Source organism: Lissotriton vulgaris, chromosome 7 (assembly GCF_964263255.1).
Source record: "Lissotriton vulgaris chromosome 7, aLisVul1.2, whole genome shotgun sequence".
NCBI lineage: Eukaryota > Metazoa > Chordata > Amphibia > Caudata > Salamandridae > Lissotriton > Lissotriton vulgaris.
Genome location: NC_141695.1, coordinates 1,331,512,171 through 1,331,536,063, shown reverse-complemented (window position 1 = coordinate 1,331,536,063; position 23,893 = coordinate 1,331,512,171). Strand labels below are relative to the sequence as shown.

The window sequence follows — 23,893 nt, the reverse complement described above, 5'->3', positions numbered from 1 at the left end:
TACTTCTCCACTCGTGCAGGGACAGCATACACTCTTGAAAGAAACAGAGCAATTTCAAGGCCATTTACCCCAAAGTTAATAAAAGGCACCTCGTGAAATATAACAATAGTAGCAAGATAAGACCGAGTTCAGAAGCTCAAATCGATAAAGAGCAAGGACCACCACAGCTAGTACTCTTTCAGAAGTAGTCCATAAAGCACAGATTCTTTTGTAGCCAGACCTCACGAAGTGAAGTAGAAAGAGATGCAGATTGACTGGTGTAGCACTTGCATAGCAGGATAAAGGTCTTGCACACATGTAAATCTAAACACATACACCTTACCAGATCCTTGCTTAAAAGCAGGTGTGCCAGATATGAAGCGCAGGGTGATCTTCTCCTTATGAAGAGATGATGGGTAGTGTAGATTTTTGAAGAATCTTGCTTTAAAAAATTGTGTTGAGATCTCGGAGCATAAGGAGTTCTTCAATTTTCCGTCATCGTCAAATGTAAGATCCGTCTTCATAAGATTACAGGAGACAGAGGTGAAGATTATCTCTTTATTAAGCTCAAGGTATCAGACCCCATCCAACGCTCAGGAATGACAACTGTCTTCTGACTAGATGCTCAGCCTTCCATAGCAACATAAGAATTCCACATTCCACACTGTTAAAGAACACCTGCTTATGTAACTTAATGCAAGACATTACACAATGCATGTGACTTCAAGGGCCCAACAACTCCTGCACTGGCCTCTGGAACAGACTCCTGCGGACACCGGATCTTTGGGGCTCATTGAGAGGTCACCAACGCCCTGCACTTCTAAAGGCCTTGGTTTGCGAGTCTTCCCGACACAGTAGCTGGCCCGCTACACAGTCAGAATTGTTTGAATTTGTTGTTCACTACATCGTGATGCCCCCAGACGGAGCTATTGACTTCAATGAACTGTATTTCAAGTCTATTTTGATGAGAATTTCTGAGCATTGTGGTGAATTTATGATCGTTTTTGGTTTTGTTTGAAGTATATAAAAATATTGGATATTTTTCTAAACTGGTGTCCTTTTGTAGTGTTTTCACTATTACTGTTATGTGCAAATGCTTTACACACTGCCTCTGAGCTAAACCGGTTTGCTTGTGCCAAGCTACCAAGTGGGTGAGCAGCGGTTATTTTTGAAGACCAAAACCTACTAAAGAAATCAAGACCAAACTGGCTAGGGCGTATGAAAAGGTTAAATGGAAATAAAAGGGAGAGGAAATGTAATTACAAATATCCCTGAAACAAGGTGTGTTGAAGGTACAGGAAGTATTACCAACTCCTCCTTTTTAGGAGGATGACAGTGGTGCAGGATTTTAGAATGTCGGCTAGGATAGACCACCTCTATATCCGCACAGAGTAACTAGCATTTGCAGAAAGATCAGGAAAGTGAGTAGGACAACTCAAATGTCTAGGAATTTATCGGAGTAGATCCGACAAGTGACTGAGTTTACCACCAGAGTTGTATAACCAAAGAGGAAAATACTGTATTTCCAAGTGACTTTAAACCCCTCCATGCAGTATCAGGCAGTGAGGATTTAGAACAATATTTGGAGGGCATGGAAAGCTTTAGAGGAATATTTCCAAATGAAGAAAATACCCTATCTACCCCCTCCTATCATAACGAAATAGATAGGTATGTGTTAGTTGTATATGGTTTTAACATCGGAATTGGAGATGTTCTGGACTTTTATCTAATGGTTTTTAGATTTTTTTTTATCAACCTGTTGATAACCAGAGAAGGAGGGGCGATACCACTAATGGCTCCCTTGAGAGAAGTACCTGGGTTTGACCAGCTTCTATACCACATCTACGTACCCTGTACGAAGTCAGAATTGCTGTTCTTTTCCAAAGGTTACCCAGATATTGGAGAAACCCTGAGGAGTGTTATGCTAGGAGTGAGAAGATATTGAGCATTGGGAAGATTTTTGTGCACTCTTCCCCCACCCCCAGATATTTGGCTAAAGTGTAGATATGAGGACCGAACTGACCTTGAACTAAGTTAGTAATATACAACACATACAGAATACTAGAGATGCAGATACAAGGTACCTAAAATATTGGGCTTACCCTCAGAATTAGTGTTAAGGATGCAACCTAGAGTGGCTCGTAAAAGAATCAATTGGCAGAAATCGATAGTTGTAAGCAAGGAAAAGTGTCTCCTTCCTTTTCTGGATTACAAAAGATTTTTGCAGCTCATAGTGGCATGGAAGTATCACATGGGAACTCAGCAGCATTATCAAGTTGCCTTGTAAATGGCTTACAAGATCAAGAAATGCATCCATATGTATGAGCCTACCTGGGAGTTAAGCCCCTTACTGAAGTTTTGACTATCGCAAAATAGTATGAAGAGATGCAGGCCCAGGAGGAAGCCTGTAAAGATAAACAATTAAAGGGAAAGTTTTGTTGTTTTTTTTTTTTACAACATTTGCAAAGGGAAAGGTGTATTCATACTATTTTGTGGTTACATGGGTGGAGGATGGGGATATTCGGCACCCCCTATAGGTGTCAAGATTACCCCATCGAAACTGGATGTCACCATTGCAAGCCTCCCCACCATTGGGTAAGGGAGGGCCCTCATCTACAGGGTGGTCAGAAGGGTAGGTTAGTACAGAGGGGACGGCCACAAAGGGGAGCAGGAAACAGCACACAAAACACTTAATCATACCAGTTGTATCAAAACTTATTATTCAGATGACCTCTTTGATGCAGGTAATTTTGATAAACAGATGATCACTGTTCCATTACCAGAGTGGGACTTTGTTGAATTGAGGGACCCAGGAGGGAATATGGAAATAGTGACTATTCAAACACTGCTTTGTATTAATAGACAAATGCCCATTAAATGTATTAGATATAGATCTTAAATGCACCAATTTCACTATCTTGGGTGACCTCCGCATCCATTTTGATAATGCAGTTTTTTATCGAACTACTTTTGTGATGGTGGGCCTTGCTGTGCTTGACATTCAGCTTATCACCAACTCCCCCGCCCACATCACTGGTCATTTGTTGGCTCCTTATTTCTTGAACCTTTGAAATTCAGACTAAACAGTCTCTTCATCTGCCATGATCTGAAAAAACGTTGTAGTCATGTTCTCTGCTTTTTCAGGGGCTTGTACTAGAAACTGCCAGAAGTTTAACCCCTTCCAAGCTGATGACGAGCTGGGCTCGTCATGGTGTAGCCTCCTCGTACACTGATGACGAGCCCAGCTCGTCATAAAACAATGTAAAATAGCAATTCCCAGCACAGGAGGGGAATTGCCTTAGCAGCCATGGAGTTAAGCCCGGATGAGCCTCCATTCCCTGAAATCTAATGGAAACCAGACCGAGATTTTGCTAGTGGGCAACCACCCCCCTCTTTGTGGTCCTCCTATTTGGCCTTCTACTATGGGTAGGCCCCCGTTCAGGTGTTGAAAAGACTGGGAGTATGGCTAGATAAGCTGTCCATTCATCAGTTAATTAAGGTGGATGCCACGTGCTCTGGCATCCATAAATGGCTGAAGAAATCCTTGGCATACCTTCCAGTCTCTGCTCAACGAATAATAAACCAGGCACTGGTGATTTCCAGACTTGACCATGTCAGTGTTTTAGATCTGGGTGTTGCAAAATCCTGGTTCAAACGGCTCCAAATTGTTCAAAATGTGGCAGCGAGTCCAGTTTAAGGCCTTTTGCTACATGCACAGGTGCTTTGCTAATACTGGGCCAATATATCTGAGACCATTGGTGTCTGGATACATTCCAAAACATGCACTTCATAGGTTTAGTGAGTCCTGCTACAGTGGCCAGGCATTTGCTCATCTCTGCCCTAAGCTGTAGAATGACCCGTCACACTCATTGAGAGCCTGCAAATCACTTAAATCAAATAATTAAGGCCTATCACAAGCAATTAAATGTCTCAGATTGCTGGATTTGCTTAATGCTTCCCTCTGTAATAAAGCATGAAATGCTTCTGATGCCTTTGAGTTTGCCGCTTAATGATTCTTGTTATATTCTGTTTAAAGCAGTGATCGCCTCTTTTTTTGGGTCAGATGGGTACTGATATCCGATGCAAATACAGTGATGAAATATTGCAACCATTAAATTGCAGTCACTGAGGAGAATTTAACCTATTGGGATGCTTGCAATGCTTATGACTAAACTATATAGGCAATATGCCCAGAGTATGAATGCCTCTAATGCTTCTGCTCGGTTCCTTCAGACAACTGCCTTATGGGTAACAAGAGGGCATGGGCAATTGCGTATCCCATTAAATGGATCATGAGATGGGATGAAGTAACTTTACCCATACATTTAGTTTGGCCATGGCCTCCAGGCTATTGCTACCAGTAGTAGGAGGAGATCATTTTTTTGGTTTGTGAACAGAAAACGTAACCTTGGCTGCCTCCAGTTTAGGGAGGGACTTGTTGTTTGGGCCTAGTGCTCCCCGGTATCAGACACCATCCTAAAGAACAGGTCTTCAAAGATCAATTAAACTGTTTAGTAAGAGGGAGAAGAGAAATGGATCTGACTGATGCCTCTGTACAGGAGTTTGGTTATTTGGCACTAGGAATACTAACTGGGTGTAGCCATGAATTCTAGAAAATAAATCAAGTAGGCCATCAGTTGGAATCGACAATAAATGTAACAAAAGCCCTAGGAAACAGAATGGTAGAAATGGTAGCCTTGAGGTAGGTAATGCTTCAAAATTGTATGGTGCTAGATATGCTTCTTGCTGAAAATGGTTGTGTAAAATGATATGTATAGAATGTTGCATATTGATCCCCGATAACTCTCAAAGTGTTTACAAAGCAATCGAGAATTTTCTTGACATAGGAGTAAAAGTGCTTAATTTTGCTGAACAAACGTGATGGGGATATTTCTTCTCGGTTTGGGGCATTGAACTATATTGAAAGACATGATCTTCATTGTGGTGATTATTCTGGCATGTTTGTGTATAAATAGAACTCCAACATGCTGCTGAATGTCTGTTAATGTGTCGACCTATCCCTGCAACAAATGGTATTCAGACTAATGCTCTTATAATGAAGGATGATGAGAGGTGAGGCAAATAGTTGGAAAAGTGAAGGGTTCAAAGGGTGGATTGAGAGTGAATAAAAAGGGACTGCACTGAACAGTTTAACTATATTGCACAACTTGCATCTGTCTATTCTCCGCTTGCCCTTTGTGTAATAACATCTTGTATTCTACTCCCCTTGATATGTGTGAAACTGTCTTTCTATCTTTGTACTATAGCCGACATGAGTTATATGCACTGCTTAGGAAGCAGAACATTTTTAAACACTGGTTTATGTGAATGAGCTGGTGCTGACTGCACTTTCTAACACACTTTGTATGAATAATGGGAAATTCCTTTTTTAAAAAATATATATATTTGTATTACATTTTTTCGCGTACGCACAGCACAATACAGAAGATACAAAAAAGAAAAACTAACATTCACAGCACAATATTACATTAGACACCAATATGTATCAGTGAACACAAAATAACCCCAACACATCTTAAACATAAAGCTGCTTATTGCGGGTTCTTATAATTACCACCAAAATTACACCCAGAAACGAAAAACAACTAAAGTAAAAAACTGCTAGTCTAAAAATCAGCTTCCAGAAATACCCTCCTTCCAGGTCAGTATTGGCTCCCAGATTTTCCTCCCTAGCACCCTTGCCCTCCTACCCCTTCTAGCATGTATGCCTTTTTCTAGGTTGTAGACAGCCAGGAGAGTGGCCAGCCACTGTTGCATTGCCGGAGGCGTTTTATCCAACCACGACTTAGCTATCGCAAGTCTAAAAACCGCCATGGCCACAAACAAAAATTCCCCATGCAAACTATCCGACTCTGTACTGACGCCAAATAATATCAGAGGTGGTGTAAGGGTAGTGTTAATCCCAAGCGAGCGGGCCAAAAAGCCTTTGATGCCCTTAAGTGTATGGAGTTGAGGGCAGGTAGCAAATATATGTATACTGTCTGCCTCTGGAGCATTGCATCGTGGGCAGGTTGTTCCGGAGGTTCCGCCCCCCTGTGCTATTCGTGCCAGGGTAAAATAGAGAGAATGTTTTGTAGTGTTGAGCTTGGAGAGAAGCAGAGCATAGTACTGAGCGCCTTAGCTCTAGAGTCTTGAAAATGGCCTGCATCGATATCCTGTTTATTTGCCCACTTGGCTCCATGCTTTTCCAGATCGTCTGGTTTAATTATTGCCAGGGCTGCATAAAAACTATGAATTGAACCCCCCCCCCTCCTACTTTCTATTGCTTCCAAGATGTTATTTTTAGCAAACCCTGAAGCCCCCCCTTTCCTATTACTTAAAAAAACTCCGTACTTGGAGGTATTTGAAGAAACTCCTCCTGTTTATGTGAAATTTAGCCTCCAAACTTGAAAATTGATGTAACCCCCCCCCCCCCCGTCCGGTCCCAACAGGTCCCCTATCTTAACAATCCCTTTACTTGCCCAATCTGCCATAATTGAGTCCGCAAATATCAACGGGGGTAGAGTTCTATTTTTATACAGCCGCGTATATCTATACCTCCCCAACCCAAATTTCTTTAAAAAGGCAGTCCAGATATTATGAGCGGCCCGAACAGTCTTGAACCTTGTCCATTTGAAATAAGAATAGTTGGTGCAGCTAAGAAAGGCATTCTCCATGTTCGAGCCGAGAATGGTTGCATAAACTTTGGTAGAAGTGGATGTGATTTTAGGAACTATGCCACCGCCTCCCACTAACCCCTGCATAAACTGCAATGCTGCTGCCCAGTAATAGTCTAAAATCCGGGGCCCCCCACCCTCCTCTAGCCCTAGGTAGAGTCATAAACCTATATGCCCTCCTGGTTTTCCCGGGCGCCCAGATGAATTTATTCAAGAGTGCCTCTAATTTATTAAACCAGTTAGCCTCAAATAACAGGGGAATTGCCCTAAAAAAATATTAAAACTTAGGAAGAATTAGCATTTTAATTACATTTGTGCGCCCTACCAAAGATAGATGGAGATTATTCAGCCTCACTAGATCCACACTTACTTTAGATATTAGGGGTGCCATATTTCGTTCCACTACCGTATCTAGGTCTGCCGAGATCTCCACCCCCAAATAAACTGCAGCCCTGTCTACCCGAGAGTCATTACACAAAGCGTAGGAATTTTTGACTATCTGAGTTGTGTTACTATTGAGCCTATATCGTGAGATCTCACCAAATCTTTGTGCTTCCAATTCTACTTTAACAATTGCTAGGGAGGGATTGGGAGTAATTATTGCCACATCGTCCCCGTATGCTAGTGTTAAATTGCATGCCATTTATGCTTACAGCGGGAATTTTTGGGTTACCATCTAGCTTGTGCAGTAAGGGATCCATATAGAGCGCAAACAGAGGTGACGAAGGGCATCCATGCCTAGTCCCCCTCCTGATCTGCACCAGTGAGGTAAGCCCCCTATAGATCCCAATCCTGGCTGTCTGTTCCCTAAACAATGATTGCACCGCTCTAATATAGCCTTCCCTTAGGCCATACCATCTCATTACCTCCCAGAGATAATCCCAAGAGACCCTATCAAACGCCTTTTCTGCGTCTAAAAATAAGGCTGCAATAGGGTCTCCTGGGACTCCGGTGGCATCAAACAAAATAATGACCTGCCTAATATGCTCGGTGGTGCCCTTGCCTGGAATAAACCCATGTTGTACGGGACTGACCATGCCCTCAATCACTCGAGCCAGTCTTTTCGCAAAAATATTGGAAAAGATCTTTGCATCTGAGTTTATTAATGTTATAGGCCTGTAGGACCATGGAGCTGTGGGTGGGTTACCTTTTTAAGAATAACTATTACTTCAGCCCCTCCCCATGAACCTCAGATTGAGTGCCCCTGCTGGGCCTGCGTAACTGTATTTAATAAATCTGCAATAAGGATTTTCTGGAATACCTTGAAGAACTCAACCGGGATTTGGTCTGGGCCTGCCGCTTTTGCTGAAGGGAGATCTGCTAGAGCGAAGGTCAATTCCTCTAGATTGATTGGGGATTCTAAGATTATCTTCTCCTCCTCTGGCAATTCCGGAGCTAAATTGTGATTGAGAGATTCCTTAATATCCATAATTCCACAACCCTCTTATGTGTCATAAAGATCTGTGTAAAACTCTCTAAACACCTCTCGGACGCCCTCTGGATTGGATATCATATTTCCTTGCCTATCCAGGATACCCTTAATATCTCCTGCAGCTGCTTGCTGCCAAGTGCAGATTGTCAGGATATGTCCAACCCTCTCACTCAATTCAAAAGCTTGTTCCTTCTTAGCCAGATAGTTAGCTGCAGTCTTTCTAGTAATGCCTTCTATTGCTTCAGCTTTTAAAGACCTAGTTTTTAATTGTTGCTGTTCCAAGGGCATACCCTGTTGGATTAGTAGGTTCAGCTCTTCCTCAGCCTTAGTTAAGATTCTAACTATTTCCTCCACTCTACTCCTCTCGGCTTTCTGCTTATGAATTGAGTAACTGTCTCCTCTCTGACTCCTGCCTTGAAAGCATCCCAGGCATTACCTGAGGATAAGCTCCCCCTGTTAATAATTCAGAATTCCCTAATCCAATTGTTCATATAGCTAATATATCCACTATCTTTAAGAAGGGCTCTCTCGAATGTCCAGATATTTTGTTTAGCGGCTGCCCCCACTAAGTTAATAGATAAGATTAAGGGGTTGTGGTCTGAAATTATTCGGGGGAGTTTCTCAATTTGGGCTCTGGATAATGGAGAGTTGGAGATCAAAAAATCTAATCTTACAATAATTCTGTGTGGGGCTGAGAAATGTACTACCATCCAGCTGCGGGTGTAGATCGGCTCAGAGGTCTATCAATGCATTGTGTTGTGCCATAGCTGCTAAAGCACGAAATGATCTCTTCTTTCGCCCAATGTACCCCTGCCCAGTTTGTATCTCGGAACCTGAGGGACTATAATGTTAAAATCCCCACAGCATATAATTGGCTCAGGCCATCTAGCCAATTCTATATCCAGAAATTCAAATACGTCCGGATCGTCCTCTGTGGAGCCATATATCGAGACAAGAGTAAACTTCTCCCCCCTTATATACTAATTCCGCTATGACACACATACCCCACTGTTCCTCAGTCTTCCTAGTCACTAAGCAATCCCTCCCTTTACCCAGTATAGCTACCCCTCTTGTCTTAGAGCCTTGCTTTGTATGATCTAATAAAGTAAACCCTAGTTGCTCAAGCAGAAATCACTTCCCTCCCTCACCATGCGTTTCTTGTAGACATACAAAATCCAACTTCATTGTTTTCAGCAGCGCAGACACCCGAAGCCTTTTCTGCCCCTTGTTCAGCCCGCAAACATTAATTGAAGCAATTCGGCAAGACATTAAAATACGACAAACGGTTGTTCTAACTTTCTTGTCGACTTCATTTAAACAAAAAAGTAAGTGCTGTGCGTGCCCCATCTCTCCCTCCCACCCCTAACCCCCTTACCCCCTCTCTCCTGAACCCTTCCTCCCAAGTACTCCCCCCCCCCCCCCCCCTCTCTTACGGGCAAATAGGTCACCCATGACCTGTGTGGTCGCTTTAGAATGCAGCTGTCTCCTCCTCCCTCACGTACTGAACACCAGAAAGAAAAAGGAAAAAAAGTGATCCTCTCCTTTAAGTTTGACATTTGCAAGCCCTGTTTCCTCTATGAAGAGACGCTATTGTCAGGCCTTTAGAGCCATTATTCTCAGCTTCCCCCTTCCCTTTACCCCAGCACTTCCACCATGTACTCCTTTGCTTAATCTCTGAGAAACCTTTTCACCTGCCTTTTGGTAATCACTTTCAGTTTGGCTGGGTACAGCAAATAGGCCTCTGATCCCTGGGCCTGTAGGGGAGCGATAAGCTGTCGCAATCTCCACCTATGCTCAACTGTAACATGGCAAAAATCGGGCCTAGCAAAAAAGTAACATTGTTAAAGGAGCGCTTTGCCTTCTCTAAAATCTCAACAAAGTTGCCTACAAATATCAGAATTGCTCTAGGTCTACCCTCTTGAGACCCGGTCTGCCCACTCTTAATTGTGAAGGGGAAGCGATGCGCCCTCTGGATTTTTACCTCCCACTGCCACGAAGATTGCTCCGGAAAGGCCACTTTTAATAAGCTCACAACAAATAGCCTGGCATCTTGTCCTTCCAGTCCCTCAGCCACCCCCAAAAGTCTGATATTATTGCGACGTTGATGATTTTCATAGTCCTCCATCTTCCACTGCACATCCTCTGCCACTTTCTGCTGATCTTGTTTAAAGGTCTGGAAGCTGCTGAAATCATCCTCCAGCTTCCCTGTCCTCCTACTTGAGTGACCCTCTCCGCGACCTCGTCGTAGAGTTTATTCATCTTTCTTAGGGTATTCTGTATCTTTTTTGCCACTTGTCTCGCCCTCCGACTCTCGACACTGGCCTCACTTTGCATAGATTTGAGGGTACTAAATAGCAAGTCCAATGAGACTGGTTGAGGTGACAAATGGGGTGAGACCTGACCCCCGGATGGAAACAGGGCACCGTCCGGGTCTTGATATGTTTGCGAAGTGGCTGAATAGTCCCACAATAGTTTCTTAGAGGGGTCCGTGGGGCTGCCTGGGGGATTGGGTTTCCTCCTGGATCAGCGTTTTTTTGTGTGCATTTTGGAGCCGTAGAGCTACTCCCTGAGTCGGTAGTCTCTCCTGAGCTCCCCTTATCTGTGTCCAATGATTCTGAGTCTTCATTGACCGAATAGAAACGGTCTGGTAAAGCAGCTCCGCCACCAGCCCCACTCTTGCAATGCCTGGCAAGAGCCATTCCTAGTTGTAAAGCTGCCAAAGCCAGATTGCTCCCCCAGGTACTCATCACGCCACCTCCACCTTGTCCCCGCTCTGCCCACTCTGAGCCTGGTGTTTCGCCCTTGGATTTGATTTTACCTGGGGGATTGAGCTGTGTACTCTGGGTGACCGGACTGCCTCCATCTAAACCTCCACCTCTGCTCTGATCGGTGAATCTGTCTCTGGCCGCCTTTTTACTCACATTGCCCCCGGTACCAGTATCCTCCGTCAAAGCCTCCGGTCCACTCTCCAGACCTTGCACCAGCTTCTGTTCCGACACCATCGCCTGCTCTGGTTGCTTAGTTACCGGCATGCCGGCATCCACGAGGATGTTCTGTAGATCGAGCACCTTTCCGCCGCTCCTCGCATTCCTGACTGCAGCCTCAACGATCTCTACGGGTTTGTTCGCAAAACTCTCTGCCACTTTGGGCTGCTGCATTGTATTCTTTCAGCTTCTATTTAGTCTGTGTGGATTGAGGGGGGGACATAGTCACCAGGGGTAGGTACTGCATCATTGCCAGCCCGCGTCTCTCCCGTTTTCTTCCCCAAGGTCTTTTTTGTAAAATTAGCATTGTTGCCCTTCTGGACACCAGAGCCAGTTGCTGTTTTAGAGTCGTTCTTGCTCTTATCCTTGCCAGTGATATCTTTCTGTGCCGCCACATCTTTAGCCTCATTAGCTTTCATTGTGCGTGGTGGCATACTGAAAGCTCCTTTAATGACCAGCGCGATGAGAGCTGTTCTTTCCTGGGCTCGGAGGAGTGCCTTTTTAATAAACTCGCCAGTATACTGCCTCCAGGATGTGATATCCGAACCGCTGGGATTGCCGCTTAGATTCCTGTTTTTAGGACCCCAGGGATCCGATCTCATCGCCGTAAGAGGAGTCACTTTCTGCCCATCAAGAAGCTGTGGGGGGGGAGGAGTGAGATGAGACTACTCACTACAGTCCATCAGCGGCCCGTGGGAAATTCCACAGCTTGACATATTGTGCGAAAGACTATAAATGTGAGCTGGTTGCATCCAGAGTTTCTTCGAAGTGCCTGGCTTCTCTTTTCGAACTTGAAATAAACTGTCTCCACAATTGGGACTCTGTCTCATTTGCTGTACCAGATTGTGCATTCACATTTGTTGCCCATCCTTGCTTCTTGCAAAAAATCATGCTTCAGAGTCCCCAAATATCAGTGGAATAAGTTTATGAAGTAAGTGTTGGTGCTTTTTGTATTTTTTCTTTAATCTAACCAATCTTCTCATGCCAATCATACTGCAGTAACATATGGCAAATGACTACTGGTGGTCTTGTTCACGCTTGAAATTCTTGTTTACTACAAGTAAATGTTTTCTATTCTCTTCCAGCAGAAAAAAAAATAGACTATCTTGTGGCTTGCACCTCAAATGCCTTTAATATACATGAAAATTTGACCTGCAAACTGTGCAAGGGTCTCTATCAGAACCCAGTGCTCCTGAAGTGTGGCCATGACTTCTGCCGGACCTGCATTGATGGAGCATGTGTTGGCAGGGTGATTGGCTCTTGTCCAGTCTGCAAGGCTAATTTCATTCGTGGAGATCATAGACCTATCATGGCGCTGGCCAGACTGGTTGAAAGGATGAAGGAGGAATTCCAGATGAACACCAGCAAAGAGTATTGCGGGGACCCACTGGAGAATCAGAAAGACCTCTGTAAGAATGGAAAATGCAAAGTGCAGTGTGAAGACCACCAAGAGAAGCTGCAGTTCTTCTGCAAGGATGATGGAGTGCTGATATGTATCATCTGCCGTGATGCACCCAAGCACGCTGATCACGTTTTCATGCCCATCCAGAAGGCAGTTGGAATGTACAAGGTACGTGTTTTGTGCCTGCTGAGTGCAGACTTAATGCATGGTTCCTTTGCTGCTACTTTTTTGAACCAGTTTTCATTAGTTCTATTTTAAATCTTTTGGACTTGTGTAGATGTAAGTACGTAGACACATGCCTTTTTGTCTTGAGTCTACTGACTCAAATCTCTAGGTTTGATTGGCTGCAGAGAGTTGGAGGTGAGCAAAAGTTAATGTGCCAGTGCTAAAACCCGTAGAGGCTTTGAACTGTTGCTGCTTGATATATTGTAATGAACTCCTGTTTTCTAAATTCTAGACCTGTAAATTCATTCCTGTATACTTCCCTATGATTACTCGTCCAATCAAGGATGTTTTCATCCGGTTCTTGGCAGCTGCTAGTAAGATCTCTGCCTGAGCGCTTTCATTTGCTAGCAGCTGGTACATTGATCTGAGGGGGAAAACGTCCCATTTGCAAGATATCAATTGCAAGTAACATGGGCAACTAGTAGTTAACTGTATTTTTAGCCATAGTGTTGCACACTCTTCTTGCATGTCCTTGACACATTATTGTGTATATCCAGATGTAGGTAATGCATTTGTGCTTGCATTACTCAACAGCTCATGATCGTATGCAGTGAACTCCAATGTGAGCGAGCGTAGCAATAGAGTATGAACTTTACCATGGGTAGATATAGTGGTAAATAAAGAGCTCAAGTTTTTTTGAACTTACTACATTGTTTTTGCTCATTTATCTGGATGTGGCACCAGATTTGAATTCCTGGAGCTTTTGTCAAATCTGTGCAATCACACACTACTAACTTCTCTATAGAGGCATTGGTGGGCCTCCAGATGATTGGCGGGGCTAGACATTCAATTAGCCGGGGAGAATGCATCACTTCAAGAACGGTTTGCTGCCTCTTGCAGCAGAGCAGTCTCACCTGCTAACACTGGGGTTCTAAGTAAGTGTTTCACCACGGCACATTTCCAGCAACTATGCCACCAGGGCTGGGGGCTGTGATGGCACTTGTCATTTATTGTTTCAAGAATTATAATTCTTATCCCTAATTCATCTACTGGCCTGCTCTTTCTCCTGAGGGAGGTAACCTCCTAACTGTTAAACCTCTGCAAGAGATGGTGCCCTCTTGTACAGTTTTTCTCCAACTAGACTCCGCTTCCACCCACCCCCACCCCTTAATCCCTGCAATACCTCGGATGCCGCCCTACTTAAATCTTCAAATTAATTGTCGATTGTTTTCATTTTCCACATTAGGGCTTGTACAGTCATGCAGGCACCTTCAGTACTTGTTGAAGCACTCCACTTTAGTGCATTTCAAACTTAAACGGAGTTAAAAATGTGATTGGGTTGTGTGGCCTAGCAATTAAGTGCAGGAGCAGAGAGCCTCATGGGAAGTGCCCTGTCCTGCGCGGTAACTGAGGCAGTTGGTGAAGAACACCTGCATCTCCCGGCTAGAGCAGAGCGCGAAACGTGTTGTGGGCTTGGAAGCTTGTAGCACTGGGCTGAAGGAGGAAAGCAGTGGCACCGGAGCCTATAGAGCCCAAACATCTGACCACCGCTTCCCGTGAGGTGGCCCTAGAGGAGATACCAGAGCTTGGGTGGGCTGACCTGCCTTGTGGCGACCCCCGCAAAACAGAGGAAGACACCCGCGCCCCACAGTGCTGAGAGCCAACCTGTAGTTGGACTTGAGGGCCCCTGGTGGTCCTCTTCGATTGGACTGATGCAGACAAACATGGCAGCCCAGGGTACCTGTGGGGTGGCGTCCCCGTCCCCCACTGGACTCTGGGCCAATAAGTGACTTCCTGGGTCCCAGCCACTCTGCATAGGTGATGACTTGGCCTACCGTGGATTTCTGACAAACCATCTGGTAGTGAGATGTAGGAGCAGCACTGCAGACCCCCACTGAGCCATATCTGTGTCTAATGGCTACCCCCCAGCACATGCACAAGTGGCTGGCCTGGAGTGGACATGGGGGTGCATATTGTCTGCTAGCGGTGTGTTTAATCTCCAGACAGTCCCTGGCCATCAACAAACTAATAGTTCCTGGCCTCGGCGATGATAGAGGCTGTTGGGCTACGGAGGGGCCCCCACACAGGAGCAAGTGAAGTGCTCTGGGGTGCCAGACTGCAAGGGGCACACCTCTGAAGCTCCATATGGCAAGAGCAGAGAATCATCCCACCCGTCCCCAGGCGGAGGGTGCGATAGAACTGATGACCCACAGGCTGCAACGAAGCAGCATGTTGGCACATGGGACCCACTGTGGAGATCTCCCTGAACACTCATGGGCCCATTTGCTAGTGGCTGTGGGACAACATTACTCTTAATTGCATTGCCCCTGCAATCCTGGACTTGCTGACCCACAGGTAAACAGACCTGGTGCAGAGAAATGTGAAGTTCTTTCAACAGCTGGGGTTGACTGACCTCAGGAGCCCGACTCTGTTTGGATCAACACAGCGAGGCAGCAGCACCAACACAAGCGTACTCTGACCGGAGAGCCTGGCTGACTGGACAACCTCTGACATCAGCGGCCTGGGTGGGTCAACCCTGCAGTCCCCTGGAATGTACCATATATAAGGACAGGCCCACGTGCTTTCACGCCATGAGTACCATCGCTCAATATACCACCACATGCACCAATGAATGTGGTGCTGTTAATGCAGTGGGCCTGCCGGAAGGGGACCAAGAGCCGTCCAGGGCTAAACTGCTGGAAGCTATGCAGGGCTCCTGGACCACACTTGAACATAAAATAGACCATGTCTATTAATATTAATCTCACTCTCGTGGCCCCAAGAGTTTGCAGACAGTCACAACCACTGAAGGCAACCTCTCTGAGCTACAAGGTGAAGTTGTGGCCTTCAAGAGTCACATGGCCCAGATGACCACGGTCAAAGGTGTGCTGGATCATCACGTTGAAGATGCTGAGGGTCGCTACTGCCGTAGCAACATCAGTGTATTGGAGTTCCCAGATAGGGCAGAAGTGGCTTCTACAGAAAAGTTTTTAGAGTACTGGGTGCAGACTGAAATTAAGCCAAAGGGCCTGTCGGACATTTTCATAGTGAAGGGACAACGTAAGGCACAATCCCACTCCACTCACCCCCTGCCATCATTGCAAAAATCCTCAACTACCACAGCAATGACAGTATCCTTCAAGCTACCCGGGAGCAGGCTTTACCCCTCTTTGGAAACATGATGGCCATCTACCTGGACTGCACAAAATGGGTGCAGGAACAGTGCAAATCTTTCCTAAGTGTTGAGCAAAAGCTGAGAGCACTACAATTTAATGCAGGCTCCTGCACCCAGTGAAATGGTCCTTATCAAGATAAAGGAAAACATTTTTGATCTCGGAGAGGTCGGGGTTTGATTGGAACACAGGTGTAAGTCAGTGATACCCCGATTGGGGAGCAGCAGAACCAGGGACCCCAATGAGGGGGGGGGCAGCTGTAACCACTCAATGAGTACCTTAACCCCCACCCCAAAAATAGGGTTCTCGGAGGGTGACTATCGGTGAGGACTGGACCCTACAGCTACATTCATAAGTGCAATATCTCTTAACCACTTGCTGCGACTGGGACCTGAGCCCAGTGATGAACTTTGTATCAGATACCATGGTCACCCCAGAGGGTGGGATTGGTGATGCCTGACTGGGATACCTGTGGTTTGAGTATGTGAATTAGTGTCAGGGGCTGGTGTGGTGCATGTCTGCAGGAGTCCAAACGCTGCTGTCAGTTAATATGGCACTAGCATAACTGCAGTGACATTTTGTGGTGTGGGGCCCCCAGATAAAACTGAACCAACATGACATGCTTGCATGCCACTCTGATTACCAGATGGAGAACAGACTTGTCAGGCTAGACCACCTGCAATGGAGAGGAAGCTAGGATATTGTGTGTGGATATGAGCGGCTGGCTGGGTTGGTGGGGGTGGTAGTGGTGGAGTGTTAGCCGGTCCCCGTTGGACAGGCTGGGGTGCAATGAAAGTCCTGGCACAAGCAAATAAGGCATAGTTAAACAGCTGTGCTGTATTTGTCCAAGGGGGGAGTTTTGGTTTGTATGGTTTATTTGTGTGTTGGACAGCAGTTGAGAGTAGGGATGATATGGTAGGGGAAGAGGAGGCTTACACCAGAATGCACAGAGGGTGATTGGGGGGTGACTTCAGAATCCTGATTTAGAATATCCGGGGTTTGGGATTCTACTTTAAGAGGTATAGGGCATTCATCTTAAAGGCATAAAATGACTAAACCCGTATGACGGCAACACTTAGCAGGGTAATGCAGAACATGGGCTGAGAGGATGTCTAGTGGATGAACCACCCCACCCAGAGGGTATACACATGCCTTTCCATGACACATTCGACCTTCAGCGGGTTAATCGGATACAGGTAGCAGGGATCCTGCAATCCGAGGACATTGTGGTGACACTCCTATACTGCTTTCTATAAGATCATTTCCTAGTCGGTTGCACATTAGACTGGAGAGGTCTCGCACAGTGTCATGGAGGATGCCTGTGGGTATCCTAATGGACCCACCTGGGAGGGAAGTATTATCACAGACACTGACAGATTACATGGGCAAAGGAATGCGAGGCCCTTAAAGTAGTAAGGAGGGGAGCATGCCTGGGACTAACGTGTGGAGTGCAACAGTCTCAGGCAGATTTAAGTTGGGACTAAATGATGGCCTCAATACAGATGGGGGTCCTTACCAACCCCTGAGGTACGCAGGAGAAAACTGGCAGGTGAGTAGCAGATATCTGACCTTATTTTTATACAAGTATACACGTAAAACATAAAGATGGATTACATAGAGAGGGCGACAAATCTGGTAGGCTCCTGTCCTGGAGCCTTCCTGGGAGCACACTCCCACTTAAAACACACCTGATATAGGGCACTAGGGCGCGCAAAGTGGGCACGTACCGAGAGCACTTGCAGCGAGTGTACACTGCGGACCCGCATATAGTTCTCAACCAATAATCTCCATTCTTAGAGAGCCTGGACATGCCCAGGCTTGAACCAGCAGTGGAGAACCGGGCCTTATGGGCCTGGCGGCGCAGGGCACGCCTTAAATCCCGGAGTTCACCTGCCTTGTCAAACAGACACGAGACACTGTTGGGCGTAGAAAACCAGGTTTATTAGCTGCAGCAAAGTACAGTTGTCCCAGAAGTACATACAGCATATATTCTGTGGAGACTGCCACTTTAGTCCGTGGCGCTCAATCTTTTATAGCACACATATTTACAACGTTTATTCCCAGTACATACAAAGCAAGCCAATAGGAAAAGTTGGAAAGCAAGCTATCTGGTGTCCCAAATACGCCCTTCTTTCAGACCCCGTTTGTCACCCCTCCCCACAAATTAATCCGTGCTAGTACCAACAATCCAATTTGCAGGTGGCAGGACGTATTTGTGTGCCTCAAAGGATAGTTGTGTAACAAGAGAATACAAGGAGAGAATAGCGCAGGCCAGTCGGATAAGATAATGTAAGGAAAGAATAGAAGAAGCCAAATAGTCAGTCGAGACAGGGATCAATCAACCCAGACATGGATTAGTGAACTCGGCCAGACCCTGACATCTGTTTCGTAAACAAGGGCAGGGGGTTACTCTTTAACAGAAGAGACACGTAGCAGCTGAAAAAAGCAAAAACACTCCGTTCGCCGTGCTGCCTGAGTGAGGGCAACACAAAATGGCGGCTAATTACGGGACGAAGTCAGAAACCGAAGAACCTCAGCAGTTGCCGATACCCTGTACACCCCCATAGAACTTAAGGTGCTAAGGACCACATTAAGTATCCTCCCACAGGCTAAGGGGGCAATGGCTTCTCACCTAAATTTTATCCGCGTTCTCAGCGACTATCGTGCATGGCCTCCTTGAGGTCTTTGAGGTGCACGGCAGCGGGGTGCTGCTGCAGACTATTGAGGTAGATATGTACGTTCCTCAAAACTGGGCGATGACCAGGCTGATCCTGCAGCATACTCACCATGATTAATTCAGACGTGAGCGTCCTATGTAAATAAACTACAAGCCAACTGATTGACCACACTCATGTCCCACTTGGTCCATGAAGACCAGTGCGGGGTCCAGTGACTGGTAGTTCTAGTCCAGTCACCTACTTGCTGCCTGCCAAAAAAAATCTGCTCTAGCAATTCTAGTTCATTCTCTGCACCTTGGCTCTAATCCGAAGCAGCTGACTCTGAGCCTTGGGAAAACTGATTGCTGATGACATGGCTAGGTCTTGATTCTGGCTCCCGAGCCCTTCTTGTCTTCCCCACCAGTAGAGGCACTTTGTCAGTATATCCCTCCCTGTGTAAGGGATTGCAGATTCCGGTTAGCTATGCAGGGTTGATTGCCCCATGCACATTGACCACATGGCCAGCACCACAATTGCGTCTTCCTCCGACTCTTATTGGAAAGTTTGACTTGCACAGTCATGCATTCCGGTCCAAACACAAGTAACCAATCTGCCTCCTTCAGTCTCCGTAATTTGTTAAATTTTGTATGGATTTGATCATCCTTTTAAAGGAGAAGTTTAATTTTCCTCCAGCAATGTGGAGTGCATGGTTCTCTTCTGGACTCTACTTGTAGTTGCACAGCTCCCCGCATGCTGTCTTCTATTAAAAAGGAGGGTTAGGTATGTAAGTCAAAGACTTTACACGAGAGGACAAACCAGGAGACTCTTGGTAGATTTTTAGAATGTGCATACAGCATCATATATTTGAGAGCAAATGAGAAATTATATTAAAGTTATGACAGCACTGAAAGCTAAAATGCGAAAACAACCCAAATTGACCCTGGTGCTTGAATGTGAAAGTGACAGTGGCGACGCAAGTGACAATTGGTGATCAGCGAAAGAACAGTGTGAAATGTGAGCAATAATATACAGTGAATGGGGTGGTTCCAGACATAAATGTACGGTTGATAAAAGAATTGAGAACTATTTTGTTGAAACCACGGAGGTTGCGCCTTTAGTCGCGCTGAAGGGTTGATGGCGTTTTGATCCAGTGACTCTGGATCATCAGGACAGGGTTGTCAAATAATCGCAGTGCTTTGGGAGGCGTGGGTGCCCGCTTCAAGGATGCTTTGAGGGGCTCAATGCCGTGGCGTCAGGCAGGTTGGTGGAGTCCTCTGAGAAACTGGGTCATTTTAGGCCGTGTCTGGGCGGAGCATCGGCGGCGGGAAGGCACTGTGGAGTCCTAGCTTGGTTACAGTATTGGGAGGCACTCGGTGGGGCACCGCCACAGTCGTGTGCAGTGTGCCGGGGCTTGAATTACGGGATGACCGCCACGTTCGTGTGCAGTTCGTCGTGACAAAGCACTGAGATTGGGCAACGCACTGAGATTGTTTGACAACCCTGTCCTGAGGATGATCCAGAGTCACTGGATCGAAACGTCATCTACCCTTCAGCACCACTAAAGGCGCAGCCTCCGTGGTTCCAACTAAATTGTTCTCAATTCTTTTGTCAACCATACATTTGTCTGGAAACACCCATTCATTGTATAGGTGCTCACATTTCACATCGTTCTCTTTCGCTGATCACCAATTGTTACTTGCATCGCCACTTTGGCACCTTCATATTCACGCACCAAGGTCAATTCGGGTTGTTCACGCATTTTAGCTTACAGTACGGTCATAACTGTTTATGTAATTTAGCTTTTGCTCTCAAATATGATGTATGCACATTCTAAAAATCTACCAAGAGTCTCCTGGTTTGTCCTCTCGTGTAAAGTCCTTGACTTGCATACCTAACCGTCCTCCTTAACTACACCAGTTGAGATATTGTTTGTTCCACGTACCTACCCTAATCTCAACTCGGTTTATGGGTTACACTCCTGTTTTAGACCAGTCTCCTATTAAAAGCCATGAAGATTGCCTTAAACTAATGTACTCTTTTGTCTGTGGATGCTGGTATGGTGGAGTGGGCTTCTGTTAGACTATTTTACCTACCACATCGTTTGTGTTTCACAATTTCAGTCCTGCTTTTTTCAGTGATGTCCTGTTGCTTTATAAAGTTATATATCATGTATCCTATGTGTTTAAGCACCTTTTCAATCCTAGAACCCACATGCCTCGGTTTGCTCTTGGGAGCAAATTACACTCCTCGGGACGATACATAAATCTCATTTGGTATTGCATAGCCTTCAAACAACCGCATTAACAGTCACCAAAATGCCTAAAAGGGCTTCTACCTCTCTGGTGGTTTTACAACCCAATCTCACTCGGTGACTGCAAGTAAATCTTTTTAAATCCTCGAGTCAATCGATCTGTTGCTCTGCTCATGAAGAACACGGTCGTATTTGTGTGAATTTATTCATGTATTTAGTCAAATATCACACAATAACTCATTCCTAACATTTCATAAAATTAAGCTTAGATTTCTGACCAATCTCTTAAAACGGACCTATAAACTCCAAATTAAGTTAGAAAATGTCATTAGTGCAGCACTTGTGAGCCTTGACGCGAATAATTGTTTATGTAATTGAACAAGGTCAACTGTATTATGCACCTTAGTGCTGTTTTACTACCTGTATGAGCCAAATGAGTCCGAGCTGGGGTTCAAAAAGCAATGGCTCATTTGGCACGGAGAAGCCGCACATCCGAGACTATCCAACATCTGCCTTCAGAAGAGATTGTAAAACTATATATAAATTCTTCCTGCAGGCTCTCGTGTCTTGTTTTTTAGCTTTAATGCTGGAATAGATGGACTGTTTAAATGCCTCTAGAAACGTCCATACTAACCTTGCTCACTGCTTTTTAGGTCTCGGTAATATCCGGTCCGCCGAAGGCAGACCGGAAGTCCGAGAATTATTGTCAGTAAGAGGGCTGCTTTATCCCTACCTCTTTTTGGCTCTCCCTCCATTGGCTGGCTTCCTAAACGAAGGCCAGCCAATGGAGGAGAGAGCCATCCCTCCGAATAGGCTCCGTCTTTTTCGATTCGGGGGCGTGATTTTTTTGATTTCTTTAGCCCTGTGACGTCTGTCACTCAGGGCGCAAAAAACACCCCCCGAATCCGAAAATTTTCGGCCGCCATTTTTTTTTAGTTTTTGCTGTTGCCCGCAATGGTGCAGAAGTTGCCCTGTAGACCACTTGTTTCTGTTTCAGCCGTACTGTATATTTCCTGTTCCTCTCTCCTGATTAGCGTGATTCGAATGCCGAATGCTTTCCTAGTTTTCTCGTGCATACTGTCACACAGGGCACTGCTGTTTATCAGATGTTTGATTTGTTTCCTTTTCTCCGTTTGCGACAACGTCGTTGATATCCTCCGACACAACACTACCTCGTCTTTTGGATTGAGGGCTTCAGTGTTTTCTTTTCTTTGACGCTTTTATTTACTCTTCTATTTTTCATCGCGGATCCCCAGCCTCGATTAGGGAACGGTGGCCGATGTTGGTGCTGATCTGTCTGGTAGGAGCGTACGTGAGTTCCCGGCTGCAAGTACCCTGCCTGCACCACTGAGCACCCTACCTGCATCACCGGCAGCGCAGCCTGAGCAACCTGCCTGCACCGCCTGCATAGCCGGCAGCACTGCAAGGCCACCCTCGTGCCCACCTGGGCACCACCAGTGCAAGGATCCAGCCCGCAGCGGTGCCAGGAGGCGTCCACCCGCCGCAGAGGATCCCCTTCCGCCGCCTGCTGCAGACCCTCGCTGGGCTCCCCGGTCCACGGGCCGCTCCCACTGGATATCCGGAGAGAACACCCATCCCTGTTTTCTCCCCTCGCTGCAGCCGGGGCTCAGCCCCCCACGCCAAGGAAAGGGAACTTTTTTCTGTACTTGAAGCTCCGAGCCAGTGGCGAATGGTGTGAATTTCCAGCCCGCATCAGTGTAAGTAAGAGGCTGCCTGTGCCTGAGGGGGCTGCCTGTGCCCGAGGGAGCTGCCTGTGGGCTTGTGCTTGGACGAGGGGCCGGCTTGGAGGCGCTGGCACCCTGTGCAGTAACCCTGCTGGTGAAGGGGGCACTTGTTTAACTGCAGAGTCTTGTTTACACTCCAGTGTGCTTAGATTTCCGGGCACTCACGGGGCCTCTGTGGCTGCACGACTGACAGGCAGCACAGGTACCCACCCTCGCACCTCTCCCTGCATTTGTGTACAAGGCCCGGCCTGTCTGTGGCAAGGGGTCCCCCGGAGGAGGGGGCCACGAATGTTATAGACCCCATGAAAGTGCAACTGGTGCTAGAAGCAGGAATATCCGAGAGAGTGGGTCTGTCCGGTGGCGTGTGCGCTGGGTTTGTGAGCAGTGGGTGTTGTGAGGGAACGGATGGGCGCCACAAACACTAGGTTGTGGAGCTACGAAAATGTATCGGCTCTGGCCCGGTGGTGGCGTGCAGTTGTTCCTGGGTGGGTAGTGTTTTTCTGTGACATATCGTGAAGACGCCTAGTAGATGTGTTCAAGGTAGGAACTGAGAAATTATTGCTAGCGGCAATCCCGGCATCGCACTGAGGGCGCTGGTTCTGTCCGGACGAGTGTGGTTGTTCCTGGGTACGCGTGGGTAGGTAAGAAGTGTCCGAGGGCGCCTCGAAGATGTTATCGAGCTAGGAAAGTGCAGTGCGTTTCTGGGACGACCCCAGCCCTGTGCTTGGGACAGTTCTGTCCGGCAGCGTCAGTGGGTGCGCTGTGCTTCTGTGGGCAGTGCTCCGTTTTCTCGTCCGCCTGGATAAGGATGTGTGAATGGGCTTGCCCCAGTATTGGAACTTTCATAGATTCCCATGCTTTGTATCATTCCCCGTCGTCGGACTGGGAGTCTCGGTAATAAAAAATATCATAGTAGTAGGTACAAAAGAGAAAGGAAAGGCCTAGGCCTCATTCCCTTTTGTAACATATCAGCCTCTTTTTGTAAAAGAGACCAAACTCTAGGCGTCAGCCAATCAGAATAGCCTCACCCTTAGAACCTTCCTGAAGGAACCTCAGAGCCTCAGATTTTCTACCGCACGTTGTGCTAGGGAGTCTCCATTGAGCTCTGCTCTATTTCTACTCTTTCAAAATCATTTCAACAGTTATTTCTTCAGGATTTTCTTCAGATTTCTTCAGGAAACTCTTTCTTCATCAAGATGTCTGAGGTTGAGAAGAAGAAAGCCCTTTTCAAGCCCTGTTCCACCTGTGGGAAGAAAAAGCTGTTTGTGGAGGACAAACACAAGGATTGCATCTACTGCCTGTATCCAGACCACAAGGCAGAGGACTGTAAGATTTGCCGCACTCGCTCCACCAAGACCTTGAGAGATCGTGCTGGAAGGCTTCTTACAGGGTTGCAGAGGCAGAAGGAAAGGAAACATGGAGTTTCCA

General features: G+C 46.3%; 1 protein-coding gene across 2 annotated transcripts in view; it reads left to right on the top strand.

The window, feature by feature from the left end:
• Positions 1–23,893, top strand: part of LOC147703626 (zinc-binding protein A33-like) — a 231,186-nt gene that overhangs the window by 62,537 nt on the left and 144,756 nt on the right. The window contains exon 3 of one of the 2 annotated variants that reach the window (XM_086931967.1): positions 12,161–12,642. In XM_086931967.1, coding sequence (XP_086788093.1) covers positions 12,161–12,642 — 482 coding nt within the window. Of the gene's footprint in view, positions 1–12,157; positions 12,643–23,893 lie in introns of both variants that reach the window. The other variant, XM_086931966.1, reaches the window with a different exon arrangement.